The following is a 21,467-nucleotide window of genomic DNA, read 5'->3' as shown; positions in this document are numbered from 1 at the left end:
CGTCTTCATAAGCCGTTGTTTATAATTTAACAGTAAATAACTCTAACATTACTTCACTAGCCTTAAGCAGTATGCTTGGCTGTTTGTTGTCCCCCCCCTTCTGCCCCCCCTTCTGACCTGTGTTGCGCAACCAGCGTAGGTTCGCAACTACTATAGCGTTGGGTCACAGCTATCATACTTTTGCCCATGTTGGGTTGGAAAGGGAGTGAGAGGAACTTTGCAGCATCATTTTGGTACAGGAGGGAATACTTGCAGTTGCTGTGGGTTTGCATTCACTCTAATGATTGCTTGCTCAAGTCAGAAGGGAAACTTAAGCCAAAGAAGATTGAGTGAAGCAAAGACATATTGAATTATCTACCAATATTTCTGGTAAACCAGTCTACACATAACAATCATGAAATGAAGAAGTTCAGTTAGTCTATGTCTCAATTTGTGCAACACATCTCACATACTGGAGTCAATTCATAACATATGTATTGGATCTCATTCTCTCTAGATATTTAGTGCTATTCAAACAATAAAACACTATTATGATTTACATAGATTGTACCGCATAGGTCTAAGAATTCATAAATCCTGACAAAGAAAACAACAGAGGTGGAGGGAAGCAAAGAATGGAGAAGGGATTAGTGGAGGATGAATATATACTTTCAAATTTATGTAATTAGAATTCATTTTAGTGGGCAGTAACTAATGGACAGTGCCAAGTCTGATGAGAGCAGAGCACAGAAGTTTTGTATTAACAGGTCATACTGATGCTGTAGAAGAAATGTTGCCATTAAAGTCCTCCATGATCTTCACCGAGCATGTTTCCCCAACCTGATGCCTTCAAATAATATGCATTTCAAATCTCATGCTTCATCAGCTGAAGAACATCTGAAGAACACCAGGTTGGGGAAGACTGTTGCGGAATCCATCATTTATACTGTGCTCATGCACACCAGTGCCATTTTATGAATCAATCTTGAGGGAGGTTGCCTGGAGAATGTCCATAGCTTTGTGTTTACTGGCTTTGAATGTAGTTGTTTGATTATAAAACCTCCCCAGAAGATTCAGAGCCAGCAAAAGCAACGGCAGCAGCAGCTCTGACTCATTTGCAGGTAGGGAGCAGTAAGAGGATGTATGATAAACATGTAGAATAATCCCTTAACAAACATATTTCAAGAGGGGTGAGGAAAGCAAAGCAATCCAGAGTCTGCCCTTCTGATCAGAGGGAGTAGGGGCAGATGTCAGCATTACAAAGTAAAAGTATTGTTTTTAGTTCAGTGTATGCCAACTTTTACTTCAAAGCAGTTTCCAAAATCAAGATATCAAACCAGCGTATCAAAATAGAATAAATAGTACAACCACACCTCAAGTCAAGCAGCAGTTAAATAAATACAAAGAAATAGCAGCAGTAATATATTACTGCACATTTCTATGGGAAATATTTAAAATTTTCTTGATGGTCTGTAAGGCAAACTCTAGGCAGATACAGGTCCACTGAGCTCACACTGTAAATTCCAAGCGTCAGGACGCACTCTTCTGAGAATCTGGGATTGAAATTGCTTTGAAGGACACTCTTGATGTTAATGGACACATAGATGGCCCATGCCAAATTATACATGATCTCAGCCTTCACTGGTTAAAACAGGCTTGAGCAGAAGCAGGATAGTTGATGATCAGGCTCATATCACATGGCGCTTGGCCCAGTCACCCCCATCTTCAAAGAAAATCTAAGAAAGCTTGTGGTCTGAACATCTGAGATTCCATAGCAGGTGGCATGGATGACTACATTGGAGCACATTACAGTAATCAAAGCCTACTATCCATCACTACTGGTGCTTTTAGTCTTTACCTTTAGCACGATCCCACTTCCATAGTTTTCCTTCCCATAACAAAACAGAAGATAGCTTTGTGTTTCAAATAATGCTGGAGAGATTATGGGCAAACCCAGGCTTGAGGACCGGATGCGACCCCTTGGGCTCTTTTCTCAGGCCCTCCTCTCACTATCCTATCCTTCCTTCTCTCTTTCCTTCCCCCTTTCACCCTCCCTTCCTTCCCTCTCTCCCTCCTTCCTTCCTTCCTTCCTTCCTTCCTTCCCTTCTCTTCCACCCTTTCTTTCTTCTTTTTTCCTTCCTCTTTTCCTCCTGGAGGATATTTAGTGGGGAGAAGAGAAGGTATGGAGGGAAAATGAGAACCATCTTTCAAGATTTAAAAGGGTATCCCATTGAGGAGGGGGGTGGTGGTGGTGATTTTCTGCTGCTCTAGAGACCAGGGAACAAGGGAGCAATCGTTTCAAATGGCAGGGAAAGATTTGACTGAAAAGATTAGGAAGAACTTCCTGGAAGGTGGCATAGGCTGCCTTGGTGTGGTGGAAAGGCTGGAGGCTTTTCTGCAGAGGCTGTCTATTGGGAGTGCTTGGGACTGGATGGCCCATGGAGGTCTCTTCCAGTTCTAGGATTCTATATCAGGAGTAGGCAATATGGGGTCTAATGGATACCCTTTTTTTTCTTCCATCCACCATCTCATCCTGACTAAGATTAACACTTTTGGGATCCAAACATTTCCCATCTTTTCTTCACTTTCTGCCTCCAAAAGAGAAGAGGAAGGGGAGGAAAAGGCAGGGAGGGGACTTGGGGAGAACCCTCTCCCTCCTGGCCTGCCCACACCACTCCAGCCTGCCACGCGGTCACAAAGCTAGAAAATTGGCCTATGCCTCCTCTAGATTCTATTGAAGTAGAACAGGGATCCTCAAACTTTTTAAACAGAGGGCCAGGTCATAGTCCTTCAAACTGTTGGAAGGCTGGATTATAATTTGAAAAAAACATGAATTCCTATGTACACTACACATATCTTAGTTGTAGTGCAAAGAACACTTAAAAACAATACAATAATTAAAATGAAGAATAATTTTAACAAATATAAGCCTATTAGTATTTCAATGGGAAGTGTGGGCCTGCTTTTGGCTGATGAGATAGCATTGTTGTTGTTGTGTTTTGAAATTGTTTCAGACTTAGGTTGACCCTCAGCGAGGGCCGGGTAAATGACCTTTGGAGGGCCATATTCGGTCCCCGGGCCTTAGTTTGAGGACCCCTGAAGTAGACCATATTTTTCAGGACATTTTCCCAACTAGAACAGAGGGCAGATAAATGCTCACAGTGAAGTATGACAACAGGACTTAAAACATTTTTATATTCCAAGATTTAAATTACATAGATAAAAAAGATTAAACAAAGAATTGACAGCATTTTTGTTGTTACATTGGCGAAAATGGCAGCATTATAACTGTATAGTTGAGCACCAACGTCACTACCATACACAAAGATTTAAAACGGACATAGAAAATTCCCCATTTGCTGCTCCCTCTTTGCCAACGCCCTCCCATCAGCATAGTTCATTTTTTTGCAGAATGATAACCAATGACTAGACAAAATATTTACTGCTGGTTTTTAACATTTGGTCTTAAATGTTAAAGCTTTCAAACCTTTAAGTATCTGACATTAGAATTTTAACAGGTTACACAGTGATAGCTCACACAGTCTAGGGTGACCTACATGAAACTTGAGTCTATATGTAATCTGTCCTTATGTCGCTTAGTTTTTCCTTGGGGAAAATCAATGGCATTGTCTGGAACAAAAGACTGGGATGGCAGAAGAAGTAGGAGTAATTCAACACTAAATGGCTCAGGAAGAAACAGAACTCTTTACAGTGTTTTCGGAGTCCTCATTTCACAAAGCTTAAGAAACCACACACAACTAGAAAATTTGATGAAGTAACATCATACAAGGTGGCATTGCACTGTACGGAACATACTGAGGGACGGTTCCACACAAGAAAACCAAGACCTTCTTCCCACATAAATATAGGAATGTGGATATATACAGCCAATTCTCTCTTCTCATGTACATTTTTAAATTGTCTCTCATATATTTCTGTGCCAGAAGAAGGGAGTACCCCTCTTTTACTTCCCAGTGGGGTGCTTCTGGCATGTCTCAGTCTTTCAAGTCCCTCCAAAAGTCTCCAGTCAGTTTAATCACTGTGGTTGTCACTGCTTTGCTTTTTTCACTATGGTGCCGACTGCAGAGATCACTGTTGTTTTAGAGCCACTTGCACTCGTGGTAACAGTCACAACAGCTGGCAGTGTTGCTGTAGTTGTGAGAATGGTGGGCTGGGCAATGGTCGTCACAGGGATGGCAGAATCCCACTTGCTTTTCCTTTTCTGGGCATCTGTGTGTTCAAAGAGCAAATGTTACATTTTGACAGCGCTTGCTCAGGTCAGATCGTTTTTATCAGAGAATTCTGGAAGAGCTGTAGCCATGCATCCCATGAATCCATTAAGACTCCCCCCCCCTTAATGATTTGATGTTGTTTTTTAAAACCAAAGACTGTTGGGAGGGCTTGAGATGGCCTGTAGCAGAGCCAGGAGTCATGAACAATGGCCTCTGCACCTGCCCAAATTTGCCCAACCCTCCTTTAAATGAAAACGTGTCCAGTTGTTTGGTTCCACTCCATAAAATCCTCATTTCTTAATACTCTTTCAAAACCATAACTCCCTACTAGTGGAAGGTAAGCATGGTGTATTTTACTGAGGCCCCTTTTATACTGCCATATAATTCAGATTATCAGAGCAGATAATCCAGATTATCTGTTTTGAACTAGATTATCTGAGTGTAAACTGCCATATAATCCAGATCAAAGCAGATAATCTGGATTGTATGTGGCAGTGTAGATGGGGCCTCTGTGTGCATTTTCTCTCTCACCAAGGGCTACAAAATGTTCCACTTCAAACAGAGATCTTTTTTATGCAGGCATCTTTGGTGAAAAAATTCGGCTGTTGATTGCTATTATTGTTACTTGCTGTTAAGTACTACCAGTTTCCTATTTTTCTTCTTTAAAACATCTAAAGGAGATCAGGAAAACTAAACTTTCCCATGGCTTCTACACAATCTAGACAACATATCTTTGACTTACCTCCACCGGCAGTGCTGGCTGTTGTGGTGGTTGTAGAAGGAGCATTTGTCGTCCCTTTCTTAGTGCCTGTTACAAATTCAATCTAGGAAGAAGAAGATCAAAAGAAGAAGTATTCAGATCTGGTACCTTAGACATTTATTAAATAAAAATAATAATAATAATTAATAATTAATAATAATAATAATAATAATAATAATAAAAACTTTGTTTATATACTGCTTCCTCTCCCCAAAGGGATTTGGAGCAGCTTGCATCAGGAAAAACAATATAAATAATAATAAACACATAACAATTCAGGAAAAATTAAATTAACAGAAGTAAAAACAAATCATAATACATAGGAAAGAATAAATAACAGTAAGACATGTTAAGTATAAGTAAAAAAAATCACACATAAGTATAAAACTAAGTAATAATTAAGACATGTAAAACATTAAAAACATCACAGAACCTGCTCTTGTTGATGTGAGCAATAAGATGCAGTTAAAAGTAGTCCCATTTAACGCTTCATGGGTTAGATTACAGTTAGCCATTTTCGAAACCCTGTTTCCAAGACATGTTTTCAGTTCCTTCCTAAAGGTTAGCGTGGGAGCCAGTCTAATCTCCTTGGCGAGGGCATTCCAGAAGTTGGGGACCACCACATAGAATCATAGAATCAAAGAGTTGGAAGAGACCTCATGGGCCATCCAGTCCAACCCCCTGCCAAGAAGCAGGAATATTGCATTCAAATCACCCCTGACAGATGGCCATCCAGCCTCTGCTTAAAAGCTTCCAAAGAAGGAGCCTCCACCACACTCCGGGGCAGAGAGTTCCACTGCTGAACGGCTCTCACAGTCAGGAAGTTCTTCCTAATGTTCAGATGGAATCTCCTCTCTTGTAGTTTGAAGCCATTGTTCCGCGTCCTAGTCTCCAAGGAAGCAGAAAACAAGCTTGCTCCCTCTTCCCTGTGGCTTCCTCTCACATATTTATACATGGCTATCATATCCCCTCTCAGCCTTCTCTTCTTCAGGCTAAACATGCCCAGTTCCCTAAGCCGCTCCTCATAGGGCTTGTTCTCCAGACCCTTGATCATTTTAGTCGCCCTCCTCTGGACACATTCCAGCTTGTCAATATCTCTCTTGAATTGTGGTGCCCAGAATTGGACACAATATTCCAGATGTGGTCTAACCAAAGCAGAATAGAGGGGTAGCATTACTTCCTTAGATCTAGACACTATGCTCCTATTGATGCAGGCCAAAATCCCATTGGCTTTTTTTGCCGCCACATCACATTGTTGGCTCATGTTTAACTTGTTGTCCACGAGGACTCCAAGATCTTTTTCACACGTACTGCTCTCGAGCCAGGCATCCCCCATTCTGTATCTTTGCATTTCATTTTTTCTGCCAAAGTGGAGTATCTTGCATTTGTCACTGTTGAACTTCATTTTGTTAGTTTTGGCCCATCTCTCTAATCTGTCAAGATCGTTTTGAATTCTGCTCCTGTCCTCTGGACTATTGGCTATCCCTCCCAATTTGGTGTCGTCTGCAAACTTGATGATCCTGCCTTCTAAACCTTCATCTAAGTCATTAATAAAGATGTTGAACAGGACCGGGCCCAGGACGGAACCCTGAGGCACTCCACTTGTCACTTCTTTCCAAGATGAAGAGGAAGCATTAGTGAGCACTCTCTGTGTTCGTCCACTTAACCAATTACAGATCCACCTCACCGTAGTTTTGCCTAGCCCACATTGGACTAGTTTCCTTGCCAGAAGGTCATGGGGGACCTTGTCGAAGGCCTTACTGAAATAATTCAGAGAAGGCCCTCTACCTCGTCCCCACCAGCCGTGCTTGTGATGGAGGTGGGACCATGAGAAGGGTGGATTTCAGGGCCCAAACAGGTTCATAGGGGGAGACACAGTCGTGCAAACAGTCTGGACTCAAAACATGTAGAGCTTTGTAGGTAATCATCTATACTTTGAATTGAGACCGGAAACACATAGGCAGCCAATGGAGCTGTTCTCTGTAATTAGCTCCTATTAACAGGCTGGCTGCTGCTCTTTATACTAATTGTAGTTTCCAAGCAATCTTCAGAGGCAGCCCCACGTAGAGTGCATTGCAGTAATCCATCCGAGATGTAGCCAAGGTGTGAATCACCATGGCCAGATCTAAGTTTTCGAGGAACAGGCTATAGTAATGTAAATTAAAAACCAAAAATAAATATTGAAAGCCCATTGTGACTTTGACCCATTCTGTATATGTCTGTGTTTTAGTTAGCAGAAAACAGAAGAAAAGGTGCAATCTGAGTGAATGATATTAAAAATTTAGCTACAAAAATGATGGAAAATCTTAACTATATAGTTATAAAATTTTGTGCATTTGTTTTAACTATTTGGTAATGTACACAGGCTTCTAACAATCATATGACATATTAACTGATACCTTTGTTCGCTCCTTTTTCGCCTTTTCCAGCTTGTCCATTTCCACTTTTTGTGCTTTTGCTGAAAGACAGGCATGATAATAAGCAGCAATCATTACAGATTCCCATACCAGGAAGATCAAAAGGAATACACCATTAAAGATGCTACCCTCGAGCTTTGCAAAAATACTATTTTGAGTGTAAATCTCTTTCCATTAAAAACATGTGTTCCCCTCAGACTACAGCAAGCATGATACAAGCTTCTTCTAACTCGGACAGAGGAAAATATATAAATCACAGAAACAGCTTCCCTTTGAACTCCATGGAGGAAAGAAAGCACAACAAATATTAATATATTGTTTTAATTAAACAATTCTGTTAAACTGTTTGTTATATTGATTTAAGTCCAGCCATTGCTACAGCTACCAAAAAAGTATTTAAAGGGAAGTTTGAATACCTAGTGCCTCATAATAGGAATCCTCAGACCACCCATGAGGATCAAACATGTCCTAAAAGAGAAAAGAGAAATAATCTTAAATAATATGTAATTTTTTAAAAAATACACAGACCACAAATGTAACTGCAATTCTACTGATGGAAGGAAGTGAAACAGGGGTGGGGAGACCTCCTTAGCTCTCCTCTTCTTGATGAGCCTTCCACATTTTCCCTGGAAGGCTAGGCACTCCACAGAGCAGATTTGGGCTTGGAGAAGGTTAAGCATTAGCAAAAATAGCCCAGCAGTGATTAAAGTAGAAAATTAGAATTAAAGTTTTATGTTCTAGATTCCCCTCCTCCAACATTAAAAAAACTTTACAGTCTCAAATAAAAGATCTTTCTATATGTGTGTGTGTGTGTTTGTGAGAGAGGGAGAGTTTGTGTATAGATAGTTCTGAGAGGAGAGTGGCAGATAGTGGGTCAGGGAAGTAGTAGTTTTGAGGAGGGTCCCTGAAGCCACATCCCTTACAGGGATTTCAGTTTTAAGAATGGTGTCTGGTTCCATGTTCTCTTTTTTGATACAGCCCCTGAGGGAGAGTAACAATAACAGAAGAATGCTGAAATTTTGCTGGAATCCACAATATAGGATATGTAATATGCATATTTCCTAAAAATAATTTAAAGAATGCGCAACACAGCAATTGCTGCCCTTCCCTGAGACCAGATAGGAAGCTGCTCCTATTTTATCCAGCTGCCTTGAAGCGAGGACAATCACATCCCACATGAGAATCAGAGCCAGAGTTCATTGCCTGCCATGAATTTCATTTAATTCTGCGAAAGTGCTTCATCGACTCACCTTGGGGTAGTTTGTGCCGAGTTCATCAATGGCACAAAATTGGATCAGCTTCTCATAAATGCTGAAACAGAGTAGTGTAATACATTATTCCTATATTTTCGCATTCACATTCATATTTAACCTTTGAAAGTTGAGTTACCCCAAACGTTCATGTACCTAGAACCTAGGAGGTTAGAAAACCAGGAAGGCTACTTTATTATGAACAGGGTTTTTTTTTTTAATGAGAGGAGCAGATAGAAGGGCATTCAGAATTAATTAGGCTCTTTTACCGCAACAGCTACCATGGAAGGGCTGAAAGATGACACCAATCCAGAAGGGATTACACCCTGGAGGTACTTTCAGGTCAAATTAAGCACTGCATGACAATTTGTTCCCTTCTTTTGAGTTTTTTTTAAATCAATTTACATGCTGTATAGACCAATTTTCTGGGGGTTTTTTTCTGCTGGAATGCTTTTATGATCCAAAATGTGTACTGTGTTTTTAATAGCTGATTGTGTCCAGCTAATAGACTGCCGCCTAGAATTTGGCTTGTTGGCTGGGTAGGTTGGGTAGGTTTTAGTGATATTCCAGGTAACTACAGTGAATTTTAACATAATTTAAAACTAACTTATTGATTCTTGTGAATTCTTTGTGAAGTCAGATTTATGTTTTTATGTTAGATATAATTTAAATTAATTTTAAGTGGATTTTGTTTAATTTGATTTTATATGTGGTGTAAACTTGATTTATGTGCGCTTGAAAATGATATACTTTCGGGGTTTTTGGAGGGGATTTGTGTGCTCTGTTAATGTACTTGCATTTGTTATTCTTATTGTATTGGCATTGAATGTTTGCCTTCTGTTGTTGGAATCTGCCCTGATTCTCCCTGTGGAGATAGGGTGGAATACAAATAAAGTTGTTGTTGCTGCTGCTGCTGTTATTATTATTACTATTATAATTCTGAGCAAACTGCCTGAAAAGGTAACATAAAATGCTATTTTCCTATTTTATGCTGCAAGACTGAAAATGATGTTGCTGTGCTGTTACATATATATTCAGTAAATAATTAATATGATACAAACTTATCTAATACCTAGGTTTGCTCTCATTAATCTGTGAAAAAAATTCAGAGGGGATTCTTTAAACTCCCAACTACTCTGTCCCAGAGACTCAGTTACCAAAGACAAAATTAACAAATCAATGTAAACCTTCGTGAATGGTTAATTGAACTCATCTCTGCGTAGAAGAGCCATTTCAAAATTTCTCCATATACGTAAGTTGAAATATTCCTGGTTTCTTTTGGGTATGAGTGGTAACGTAGCAAACAAGTAAACATTTTCATTGAGTATTTTTAACATAATGCAGGGGAACGCATCTGTTGACAAACTACACTCAGCAGACATATTATACACTAATATAATATTATTTCTGAACAGTCTGCTGAAGCATTCAATGTCACACACAAAAACGGAAATTCCAGTTTTCAAATAACAGTGATGTATTCAGCTATATTTGCTTCCTGAGTTCTAAGTCTTCGATAAATATTGCATTCAGTCATAGGAAGTGATAACTGTGGAAGCTAGAAATAAAAATAGTCTAGTGAAAGCGATCCATTTGCATTGTATGACATTTGTCTTTATGTAGTGTTTTCAACACCATAACGTGCTGAGTATAGCTAGAAAGGATTTTTTTACCTTGGGTTGCGGAATTCTTTTTTCCGCTGAATGATATAGTTCATGTCCATGCCTTCTTTTATTTTCCTTTCATACAGCTTTTGTATTTTTTCCTATATAAAAAATAACAGAATCCATAAGTACACCTCCTGTAAAAGCTGTTAAATGGTGGCTCTTCCCCAATCTCAAAAGTTTTGCTTCATTTCATTCAGTAGTGCAGACATAAAGAGAAATGAAATCTGACCCTTTATTTGAATTAATACACATTTTGCAAACTCCCCAAAGCTATACAACACAGCATAGGTTCCTGAAAACTATATATCTTTTCTTTAAGCAACTTTGATGATTAGCATGCCTCTTTGACCATGAAAAAGCGGTTGGAAATGAACATGGAATCTATAGTGTTAAATAATGACAGCCACAGCAATAACAACAACAACAACAACAACAACAACAATAATGTATGTTATTTCCATTTTGCCTTTTCCCTGATCTAGGGACTCAGGGGAGATAACAATAAATATAAAAGATTGCAAACCGAAACAATGTAAATGCATGAAAAAATAAATAGGAGAACTAATAAACCATTAAACAATTTCTGTCATTAAAACCATTAAGTGTTAAAATATTGAGAGGGTGGTAGGACAGAGAGAAGGTCCTTTTCAGATGATCTTCTAACAGGCTCATAAAGAGAAGTATGGCCCTTCAAATATCCTGGACCAAGCCATTTAGGGCATCATAGGTCAAAACCATCACTCTGAATTGTGTCCAAAAACTATCTGGGAAACCATGGAGCTGTTGCAACAAGGGAGTTGTGTGATAGGAAGAGTAATTCCTGTCATTTCAGGGAAAGAGTCTCTAAAAAACTAGTTTTGGGGAGGATGGGCAAAAGACTAGGGGATAAAGATCAAATTAGAGATAGCACGAGATCTGTAAAGGCAGGGTGCAGACTGTTTTTTATGCAGCAAAACTGCAAGATGTACCACTATTCCAAACTAGTGAAAATCATGCCCTACTTTGCCACAGATTTCTCCATAGAAGAATTAAAACAGTTGATAATTTTTAAATCACAGGCACTCCTGTTCAGATAGAATGTGTAGCTTTTTCATTCTGAGTCACCCTTGGTACTATGTGGTGGCAATCAGAGCCATAACAGGGTCCTATACCCACAACCACCAGAAATACAATTTAAGAACTCACACAAAGCAACAAATCCTGGAAGATATTAAGCTGACTTGGTTATTAGGAAATGATACAGATTTATAGATTTATGTTGGAACAACTTGCAGCATGGAAACAACATTGTTTTAAAATCAATTTGAGGACATTTTAAGGAAGATTCAAAAGAAAACAGAAAAAGAAGCCAGTGCAAGCTTGGTTTAAACATTCAGGTCCAGTTGCGATTCTTCAGAGCAGTGGTTCTCAACCTGTGGGTTCCCAGATGTTTTGGCCTTCAACTCCCAGAAACCCTAACAGCTGGTAAACTGGCTGGGATTTCTGGGAGTTGTAGGCCAAAACACCTGGGGACCCACAGGTTGAGAACCACTGCTTCAGAGCAAAGCATATTATAAAAATGAAATAAATCAAGTTAGCTGAGCTAAGAAAATGAATATGCAAGTTAAGAAAATATTTGCAAGAAAAAACCTGGCTGAAATAAAGAAGCAGTGAGAGACATACGCAGCCTCTGTAAGCTAAAGTGATGTGTTGACATTTTGGGTAAGAAGAGCTGCATCTCACCTGTAGGTGGTTGGAACATCTGCCTGAGGGCTCTGGGGGGATTTTAATCTCATCTGGTGACATGTTTCTTACTCGTTCAGAGAAGGAGGCTGAAAGTAGAGAGAAGGTCATCGGATCAGTTTATGACGTTAGAGAAGTGACAAAGTCACCCATTTATATAGCTGTGGTATTCTCATCTTAAAAACAGATAACTCAAATATCAATACCCATTAATTTCTCACAAGTTTCTTTTCCAAGAAATTCCACCTTGAGAATTAAAGCATGCAATAAAGGTCCGCTTGCTTGCTTCCTATTTCCATTAACTCTGGTGACTAAGAACTTTGGCACTGTTATCTATCCAGAATCTTCATGTCTGACCATGGACACATATTCATGTTTTCTGTATGCAAGACTCTTTTCAAATGAGACAAGCTAAGTTAATCAAGATTTGAATAGTACTCAAGGAGAAATATCAAGCAAGCTTCATACTGTATGCTGTCCATTCCTTTTTTAAAAATAAAGATCACAACTGCTAAAATGAGGGCATGTGCTGATTAATGCCCAGCAGTGCTTAAGTACTGTCTTAAATGCATGGATGTTCTTGGGGATGGAAAGAACTGGGATAAAAAGCTCCTTCCTCAAGTGATATTACTCCAAGACAATGTTGAGTGCCACACTTTAGCCCTTTCCCTGGTACTAGACATGCATTATGGTTCATAAGTAGTTACTTTTTCCATCCATTTCCACTAAATATTAACTCAGTTTCTGACCCACCCCAATTTTGCTTTGTGTCTGTATCTGCTGTGACTCTTTGGATGGAGAAGGAAGTCTCAAAATATGAGTAAATAAAATATCTCAAGTTGGAGATAGGTATCTACTTCTGGTCTCTCTCCCCCACCCCAGCCCCAATGATGCTCGTTAGGATGCACATCCATGGAGATCAAAAGGCAAACAAACCAGTGAATTTCTTTTTCAGCTCTTCTGTCCTGCCTCGAGCCTGGCAGCTATTCTATCATTTGAGCAGCTTGCCTCCCTTCCTCCATCCTGCTGCTCCCAACTGGACGCTATTTAGGGTTAAAGTTTTTGCAGTCACAAGTAACAAAGAAATGTCCTTTGGCATTTCCAGAGAATGTGCTTCTGTGAAGAACAGAACTCTTGCCAACATCCCCTGAGAAACACTGTCTGGCTCCAGCATCCCTTGACAACAAGCCGTGGGCTTGTTATAGGTTACAAAGCCACTGTGTGAGGCGGACATTGCGTCTGATTAAGAACTTTACAACTCCGGGGTGGAGGCATGGGAGAACAAGGTCAAAAACAAACTGTGTTTGGTTACAGTGGAGGATAGACATTTGAAGAAAGGGGAAAGAGAGCATGGAATTTGTACACTCAGTGTATAAGGATCAAGGAAGCAGAATCCTGTCCAAGCAATTATGAATTAAACCTTGGCTTTTTCTAATATTCCTTATTAGGCAGATGCAGTATTTAATATTATCCTGCATGAGCAAGAAATCGACAATATAAATTCAAAGAAACTGGCACTGAAATAGCATATTGGAGGAATGGCCTTTAATGAGTAAGCCACAAATACAGCCACCTTGCAATTATTTATACTGGATTAAAATGATCCTGTTGGATCCTTTCCAAAGCATTTAATGTAATCCATTTTATGTTGACAGTTGAAATTTGGAAGTTCCAATTTTTCTAGTATGGAGCATGCTGGAACTCAGTGTGCAAAATAAATCATCTTATATAGAACAGATTCCCTTGAATCTTTAGTTTTATTAGATGTTTGGTGATCTGGACACTGTTTTGTGTATTTTTCACTTCACCCTCATTCTTCCTTTGCTATGAGAAAACATGCCAACCGTTCCCTCATGTGGATCGGCACCAAAGAGGAAATGGCTGACAGGAATGCACTTCTTGAGATAAAGGGGACAAAAATCAAACAGATATAAAAGGGACCAAATAATATACACAACAGAATATAAAAAGTGTTATTTTTCATTCCCAATGGATTTGGCAGTGAGTATTTTTCTCTTGATATGCAATATAAAAACAAAGCACTGGGAATCTGCTCAATAAACCCCTCACTAGCTTCAAAATGATAAGAATCAGCCAAAAAGTTTCCATTATAAGCATACTTTAACTAAAGTGATTAGGCTCCAAGAGCACTAGACAGTAAATTAAAAAATGGTGACATCTATATTTGTTGCACCTACTCTCTCCATCGTCTTCCCCTCCTTCTCCAAATGCAATTAGTATGTGCAGCTAGGCTATATCTGTAGACAAGTATGTATTCTGCATTCTGTCATTACAAAACAAACAAACACTGCTGTTGCACAAGTCAGGTGTAGCAGAACTGGCTGGAACGTTTGATCGGGTGTGGGCACTTGCAGCTTCCCGTCTAAGGAGCACCACACAAGAAATGCAGGAAGTTGACTACAGGTATGATTCACCATTGTGGGCACACCCAGCCACTGCCCAACGGAGCAAATAATTATCCATATCTTGCAGTATGGTTTAAATTCAGGGCTTGACTGAGGCAACTGAGGCCACAGGGAGAATACATGAATTGGAAGCAGATCACTAGAATACATCCAAATCAGGAATACATAACATCTAATCTGATTAGTCTATTCTTGATTGGAAGTAGCACAAATTTCCCATTTTTGTGCAGACTTCTTTTTGTAACATCATTCTTGTCATACAATGCCCTTGTAAGACATTTTTTCAATTTTTGTCTTATGTTGTAAGTTTGTACCAAAGCTTTTATCTGAACTTAATATTACCCATCAATAAAGCCAAGGTTTTTTCTAAAATCAAGTACATTTTATAGTCTTATTGTTGCTTCATAATGTCAGAATCTTTCCTTGAAATTGGGTACCTTCCACAGAAATCTATAATGTTTTCATACTGTTCTTACGTGAGCTGTTCCCCCATGATTTGACAAAATGTTCAACCGTTATTTAAAGGATATGTAAGAAGGGATTAGTCAGTGTTTCCTTGTAACAGCAGAGTTCCAGGATTATTGTATGGGGTTCTTCAACTTGTCCCCATTGCTATTTAACCTATACATGTAACTCTCGGAAGAGGACATCTGTAGTTTTGAGATGCACTCCCACCTATATATGGATGATAGATACCAAATTCTACTATTCCTTTCCATCTCAATGCAAGAGGCTGTATTTGTTATCAGGAATGGGCTGGACGAGGGCAACAAATTAAAACTTAATCCAGACAAGACAGAGGCACTCCTGATCTGCCTGAAGATAGATCAGGAAATGTGGATACAGTCTCTGTTAAATGAAGTTACATTTCCCCCTGAAGATACAAATGTGGGTGTATTCCTGGACTCGGCTTCAAACCTAGAAGCTCAGGTTTCTGTAGTGGCCAGGAATGTTTTTGTACAGTTGGGAGCTGGCCATGGTGCAATATGCCTTAATTACAATCTTCTTGGACTACCAAAACTCACTCTACATGGGGCTGCCTTTGAAGACTGTTTGGAAACTTCAGTTTTGCAGGTTACAGAGAATATAGTATGTCTTTATTGAAACAGCTCCTCTGGCTGTTTGTTTGCTTCTAGGCACAATTTAAAGTGCTGATTGTGACCTATTATGCTCTATACAGATCAGGTCCTCTCTCTGAGATCATTTGGAGAGGCTCTTCTCTTAGACCAGCCATCACTGCAAACACAATTGATGAGGACAAGAGAGAGGACCTTCTAGGCAGTTTCTGGAACTCATCTTTGGAAGTCCAAAATGACACCCTCCCTGTTGCCTTTTATATTCTGGCAGGCTTTTATAACAGATTTTTTAAAGGGTTAGGACTGCTGTGTTGTCTTGACTGAACTGTTTTAAAGAGCTTTCTATCACTTTGACAGTATATTATTATTTTTAACTTTAGGGGTGAGCTGCTTTAAATTAATTGTATTTTTCTTCTAAATTGTGAGCTGCTCTGAGTCTAAATTTGGGGGAAAGTTAGGTAACAGTAACAACAGTTCCAACAATTTGACTTGTTGTGGAAACAAGGACTGGTGATAAAACTTCAGTGGAGACACCTTTTCCTCATGATAACACTTTCAGGAGTGAATTTCCTTTTTAAGGGGAAGATTTCTCTCACTTTCTGTTGTCTCACTTCCATTCTTAACTATGATTTGTTTGTAAGTCAGAGGTTTGTAACTTGGGGACTGCCTATAATGGCAGTCTTTCCCAAAGTGAACATACTTAGTTTACAGCTTTGTTATGGCTAAAGCACTACCACCAATTGTGTACAAAGCTCTCTGAAATGGGCAGGAAGGGCAGCATGAATTATGACTTCTCTTTATCCCAAACAATTGTAGTTCAATGCCTAAGAGAGTAGGTTTTCATTATTTCCTGGCAACAGCAGAATTGTATGAAAGTACACAAGATATCAATATGCCACTGAGTCATCCAACTTTGAAAGGGCATTACAGTTAACTGGCTTATTCGTGGGCTCAAGAATGCAGACAAAGATGTGAAGACGGAGAAGAAAAAACACACTGGATGGACACACATGTCTTTTACACCTTTTACCAAGAAAATATTTTTAACAGATTACAAAATCATTAGAAAACCGAATAAATGCTGAAGTTAAAATGTTTATATACGTACTTCATATAAGTTGTCTAAATGAATCTGGGCTTTGATGATGGAAAGGAACTTTCAAATGTAAAATATGAAATTTAATTCCAGAATACAATCTGGAAGTCTGCCAAACATATCTATGGTGGCAAGGCCTCTGTATTACACAACCTAAGAATCCTCTTGTTTCTTGCCTGTTTCAGAAGTCTATCATACAGTGATGTGTTCAGTCAGGCTGCAGCTCTGAAGTGTCTCATATGCTAAAAGCATGCAGGCTTTAAGCCACTGCAGTACTAATTTTCTTACCCAGGTTGGTAGGCAGAAATGAAACAAAGAAGGAAAATAGAATAGGAAGTAAAATATGTTAGGTATTGGAAGAAGACTGGCCTAACCTGGGTGAAGCTAAAGACCCAGCACTGTGGGAGTACCTAAAGGCCTAGCTATACATTTTAAATGGACAAGAATACATATGCTACATTTTGCCGATACTTTAGTTTTAAAATTATTTGTCAAGAAGTTTTTACTCTATTCTGAAATGTTTCTATTTGTATAGTTCACATTTTAATTTTTAATTAACTGTACATTATCCTGGGGTCCTGAGGGACTGAAGAATGAAATACACTTTATTTCTTTTATTCATCTCAGAATCATATATGATTATATACATATTAGCCTTTTTCATTTTGCCAGTACTAAATTTAGTGTATATCTTACAATAGATTAAGCCTCACAATCAATTGCATCTTAGAATTGAAGAAATAAGGTACATTATTGAAAGAAACTAAACAATAGCTTGTACTCACCAACTAACTCCTGAGGATCTCGCTTCTCCATCTCTGAAAAGCCCTAAAAAAAACAAACAAAATTATCAGTACCAGCTTTTGTATGGCCCAGTGCTATGCCATGTTAGGCTTTTCCAACCCAGCACCCTCCAGTTCCATAGGAGTTGTAATACAATACAAATGGAGGACACCATTTTGAAGAGTGCTATAAAACACTTTGTATCATGTTATAACATAGAATTTTATACTGTACATGTGTCACAAATGCAATTTTTAATCAACCAAACTCTAAATGTGCTAAAATACAAATTAGGCCATACTCTTAACATATAATAGTTAGTAATTGTGCTATTGCCCGTAAGAAAAACCTATGTTACCAGAGAACTATTTGTTCTTCAACACAGTTGTGACTGGAGCATGATGTCATCATCTTAAAGCACTGTTGGTTCAAAAGTTAAACATTGGACATAAGAGGCTTCCTATGTCATAGCATGAATGGGCTGAATGTTATAATATGGATAATGACAAAAGTATTAGTCATTTGAAAAAGGAGGAAATTACGTGCGAAGAATAATAAATGACTTTTCATTTTGTAAGAACTTGTCTGCATATTTTTTTTGCTAAAGCATTATGCATTTGTCAGAGGTTTATAAAAGAACTATTTAAGTCAAGTACATTAAAACATGCCCTATATACTCATGCGTGTGCCTAGAAATGTTAGTCTAAAAATCAACGTCAAAACCCTGGATTAACTTCTTCACGGGTCAATATGTATTTATACTGTACATCAACTCTTATCAAAGAAGAAATCACTACCTTCTCTGAGTACAGGGGAAAAAGGCAAGAGTTTAGCCCAATCCAAGAGAACCTAAAAGAAGCACTGACACCTGCTGCTTTTCCCTGTGGTGCTACTTCTTGCCTTTTTGAATGCCTGGGAACATGGAAGCAAAAGTGGCTGGGCAGCTGGTCCCCTTAGGAAGCATTGGTGCTTTCCTGTTTCCACAAAATGGCCCTTGATTTATCTTAATTTTGACTTCAAATTCTGCCCACGTCTTATACGTGAGCATATAAGGTAGTTAGGACTGAAAATCATTAAGAGTAACAGCCAGTGGGGCTGTAGTGTCATATTAAGAGAGAGCTACAAGTCAATAAGGCCTTCAGACAAATACATTTCCTTAGGATATTTCTGTGGGATTATGCCAGTTGAGAGTCTGAGATGACGAAAGTATCAGACCCAAGGAAACAAGGCAAAGAAAGTGAAAGGGCAAACATCAAGGAGCACAAATACTAAATTGACCCCAAACAAAAGAAAACAAACACTGGAAGTAATGGCATCCTGGCTCCATCCTCTGTTTTCTTTTTTCTCAGCCTTTTATAATTAGTCAAGACATCTATTGTTCCAAAACACTGAAGGTATTAATTCAAATGGACAAATGCTGCCTACTAGTTGCCTAGCAATGTAACTGTGCTCCTTATGCTTCCATTTTTATTTCTGATGGGGAAAGCAGGGGGCTTTGGAGAGGGCCAAGGTTCAGTAAGCTAGTGTAGAAATCTGTTCAGAGAGATCTTGGATGGTGGTGTACATCTTTCTAAAGAGTCTTTGAGGGATAAAGAGCTCATGTTTTTATGCCACTGCTAAGAGTAACATGGCTTTTATGAGCGTTTCTTAAAAGAACACAGTGTAGTGGTGATAAAAACACTTAGATCATAAAACACAAGCTCATGGTTGCTTTATAAAGGAGCACCTTCATGTTCTGGTAGCCAACTGGCAGCTACCTTATTCATTTACACTAAACTTCAGCAAATGGGCTATTTCTACCAAAGACTTGTTTCTCCATGCAAATCCAAGAATAACTGTCCAAATAAAATAGTCTAAATAATGATTCCACCTATACAATAAAATTCCATAAGAGAAATCGGCAAAAGTCTTATGATTTGTACACACCGTCTTAAGGACTTAAGGAACCTCCCTTCCTCCTCCCACTCCCTCATGCCAAACCTTGTTTTACATCATTCTTAAGTCCCTCTTAAGAATGATGTGAAACAAGTAGCAGTAAATGCAGTTACAATACATGAATTCCCAAACAATCAAATCTGCAGAAGTTTAACCCACAAATATGTGGGACTGACTGCATCTCAAATCTAATAAAGAACATATATTTTGCTGGACCTCAAAACCAAATGCTATAAACCTCAAAAGAGTATTAGGATTTGAACAGTCTATCTACATATGAAATCTAAAGAAATACTACCTTAAAGCTTTCACCTCTTGGAACACTTACCACATTACACATATCACACATCCTCAGCTTTGCTACAGAATTCATACATAGTGCTAGTAACATTGCACACAAATGTAATTACTGTGTTTTCTGGAAGTCACTCTCTTCATTCCTATCATCCCTAATTACATTTTTTCAAGGAAAAAAAACTTCTATATCAAACTTCCTTCTCCTGCTGTTTTTTTTAAAAAACTATTTTATAAAAAAATGTGCTAGATACAGGAGACAGATTTAACCAATGGACAGTTCCATCCTATGTCCTCATATTTTCTAAATAATCTTCAGAGCCACTAAGAAAGACTAGCTAGTTAGTGCCTTCGGACTCATTCATGACTCATTCATGACACAGTGATTTAAACCAGCCCTCCTAAGTAAATTAACCACCAAGAGCTCACCTTGCCTAGAGGATATAAATTCTGTTGACTGTACTGTAAGTGCACACAATGTTTCATGACTGAACTTGCTTAATGCATGAAATAAGAGTTCTTGAAACAACATGAAAACGCAGCACCAAGTATATTACAGTATAAAGAAATAAATTTATGGCATGGTATACAGAAATTACTTTGACCAATCTAATTTTCATAGATGTATGAAGAGAAAATAAGTGTTCTTCATGGATATAGTTGCTCCTTTCTGCTGCTATCTATGACAAAAGGACCATGTTAAGACATGTGGCCGTGTGACGACAAACTGATGCACTGGCCTTCGGAATAATACTAGGCATCTCTCACCCTTCCCAAAATAAAGACTTCGTAGAGGGTTTCTGTGGATAACTGACTGAGGATTAGACACCTAGTCCAACCCTCAAATTACCACACCACAGTGGCCCTCAGCAATTTGATTTAACACATTTTTTCTAGAATTTTGCTTCAATATCAATTAATCATTGAACGAGAGTAGAAAACCCCTTAATGCTGTGCTTTAAATCAGTGGGCCAAATATGTTTCCATTAAACTTTATTTAAAATGAGAAATACAAATATTAGCGTATGTAATCAATATATGTCAGAAAGAAAATAATGGCTTTTTGTTTCACAGGAAGAATAAAAAAGTACTTCAATAACTTTCTCTCAAAATGTTACTCAGAGTTTTTTTAGAAGTCTTCTGGATGAAAGATAAAAAGGGGAAACTGCTTCTTGGTTAGGAACTGGAAAAAGCGGAGCTATTGTTTATTAAAAGCATAAAACAGTATGTTGCTCCTGTGGTACATCTTATAGCATAAAAGATGTGTAAAGACAGAAAATGTCTGGAAATGTTGAGGTTATGGGCAAAAGGGGTTTGTTTCCCATTTGCCTCTAGGATTTTTAAAAAAAGTATTCTTTAGAGACTGAAAATTATTTTGCGACTTTAGAAACATATCATATGCATAAAGACTCATAAACATTTAGGAAAGTTTGCATGGTAGTTTTCTGTGAACATAATTTGTCCTGGAAAGAGGAAGACATAGCGTCTATTTATATACAAGAAATAATGAATGATACAATACAGATGTGGCATAATTCACATTTATTCAGTTCCCTATGGAATTCAATAAAAATTCTTGATTGAAAATGGTTCCCTACGTGCAGATAGCCCCCCCCTCAAAAAAATCATTCCAAATAGTATAATACCTTCTCCAAGTCAAATCTAAAAATACGTGACAGTTTGGAAAATGCATGGACTAGATGACAGATTCATTTAATTTATTGAAACCTATCTGGTATATACCAGCTTCCATCTATTACACAGATTTCAATATACATGAGAGTTGGCAGGGGGTGGGGGAGCAAAGCAAAGCATTTTGATTTGCGTTCC

At 38.5% G+C, this 21,467-nt stretch overlaps 1 protein-coding gene across 2 annotated transcripts in view; it reads right to left on the bottom strand.

Annotated features, from left to right (window-relative positions):
- Nucleotides 1–3,156: 3,156 nt before the first annotated feature.
- The window catches only part of SAP30BP (SAP30 binding protein), a 36,621-nt gene continuing 18,310 nt past the window's right edge, over nt 3,157–21,467 (bottom strand). For both annotated transcript variants that reach the window (XM_060764681.2, XM_060764680.2), the window contains exons 4-11: nt 17,411–17,453; nt 12,028–12,116; nt 10,312–10,403; nt 8,639–8,699; nt 7,805–7,856; nt 7,371–7,429; nt 4,954–5,035; nt 3,157–4,209 (exon numbers count right to left, since the gene is read on the bottom strand). In XM_060764681.2, coding sequence (XP_060620664.1) covers nt 4,028–4,209; nt 4,954–5,035; nt 7,371–7,429; nt 7,805–7,856; nt 8,639–8,699; nt 10,312–10,403; nt 12,028–12,116; nt 17,411–17,453 — 660 coding nt within the window. In that variant the 3' untranslated portion in view covers nt 3,157–4,027. The remainder of the gene's footprint in view (nt 4,210–4,953; nt 5,036–7,370; nt 7,430–7,804; nt 7,857–8,638; nt 8,700–10,311; nt 10,404–12,027; nt 12,117–17,410; nt 17,454–21,467) is intronic.

Source organism: Anolis sagrei, chromosome 2 (genome assembly GCF_037176765.1).
Source record: "Anolis sagrei isolate rAnoSag1 chromosome 2, rAnoSag1.mat, whole genome shotgun sequence".
NCBI classification, from domain to species: Eukaryota; Metazoa; Chordata; class Lepidosauria; order Squamata; family Dactyloidae; genus Anolis; species Anolis sagrei.
This window is presented reverse-complemented; position numbering and strand designations above follow the sequence as displayed.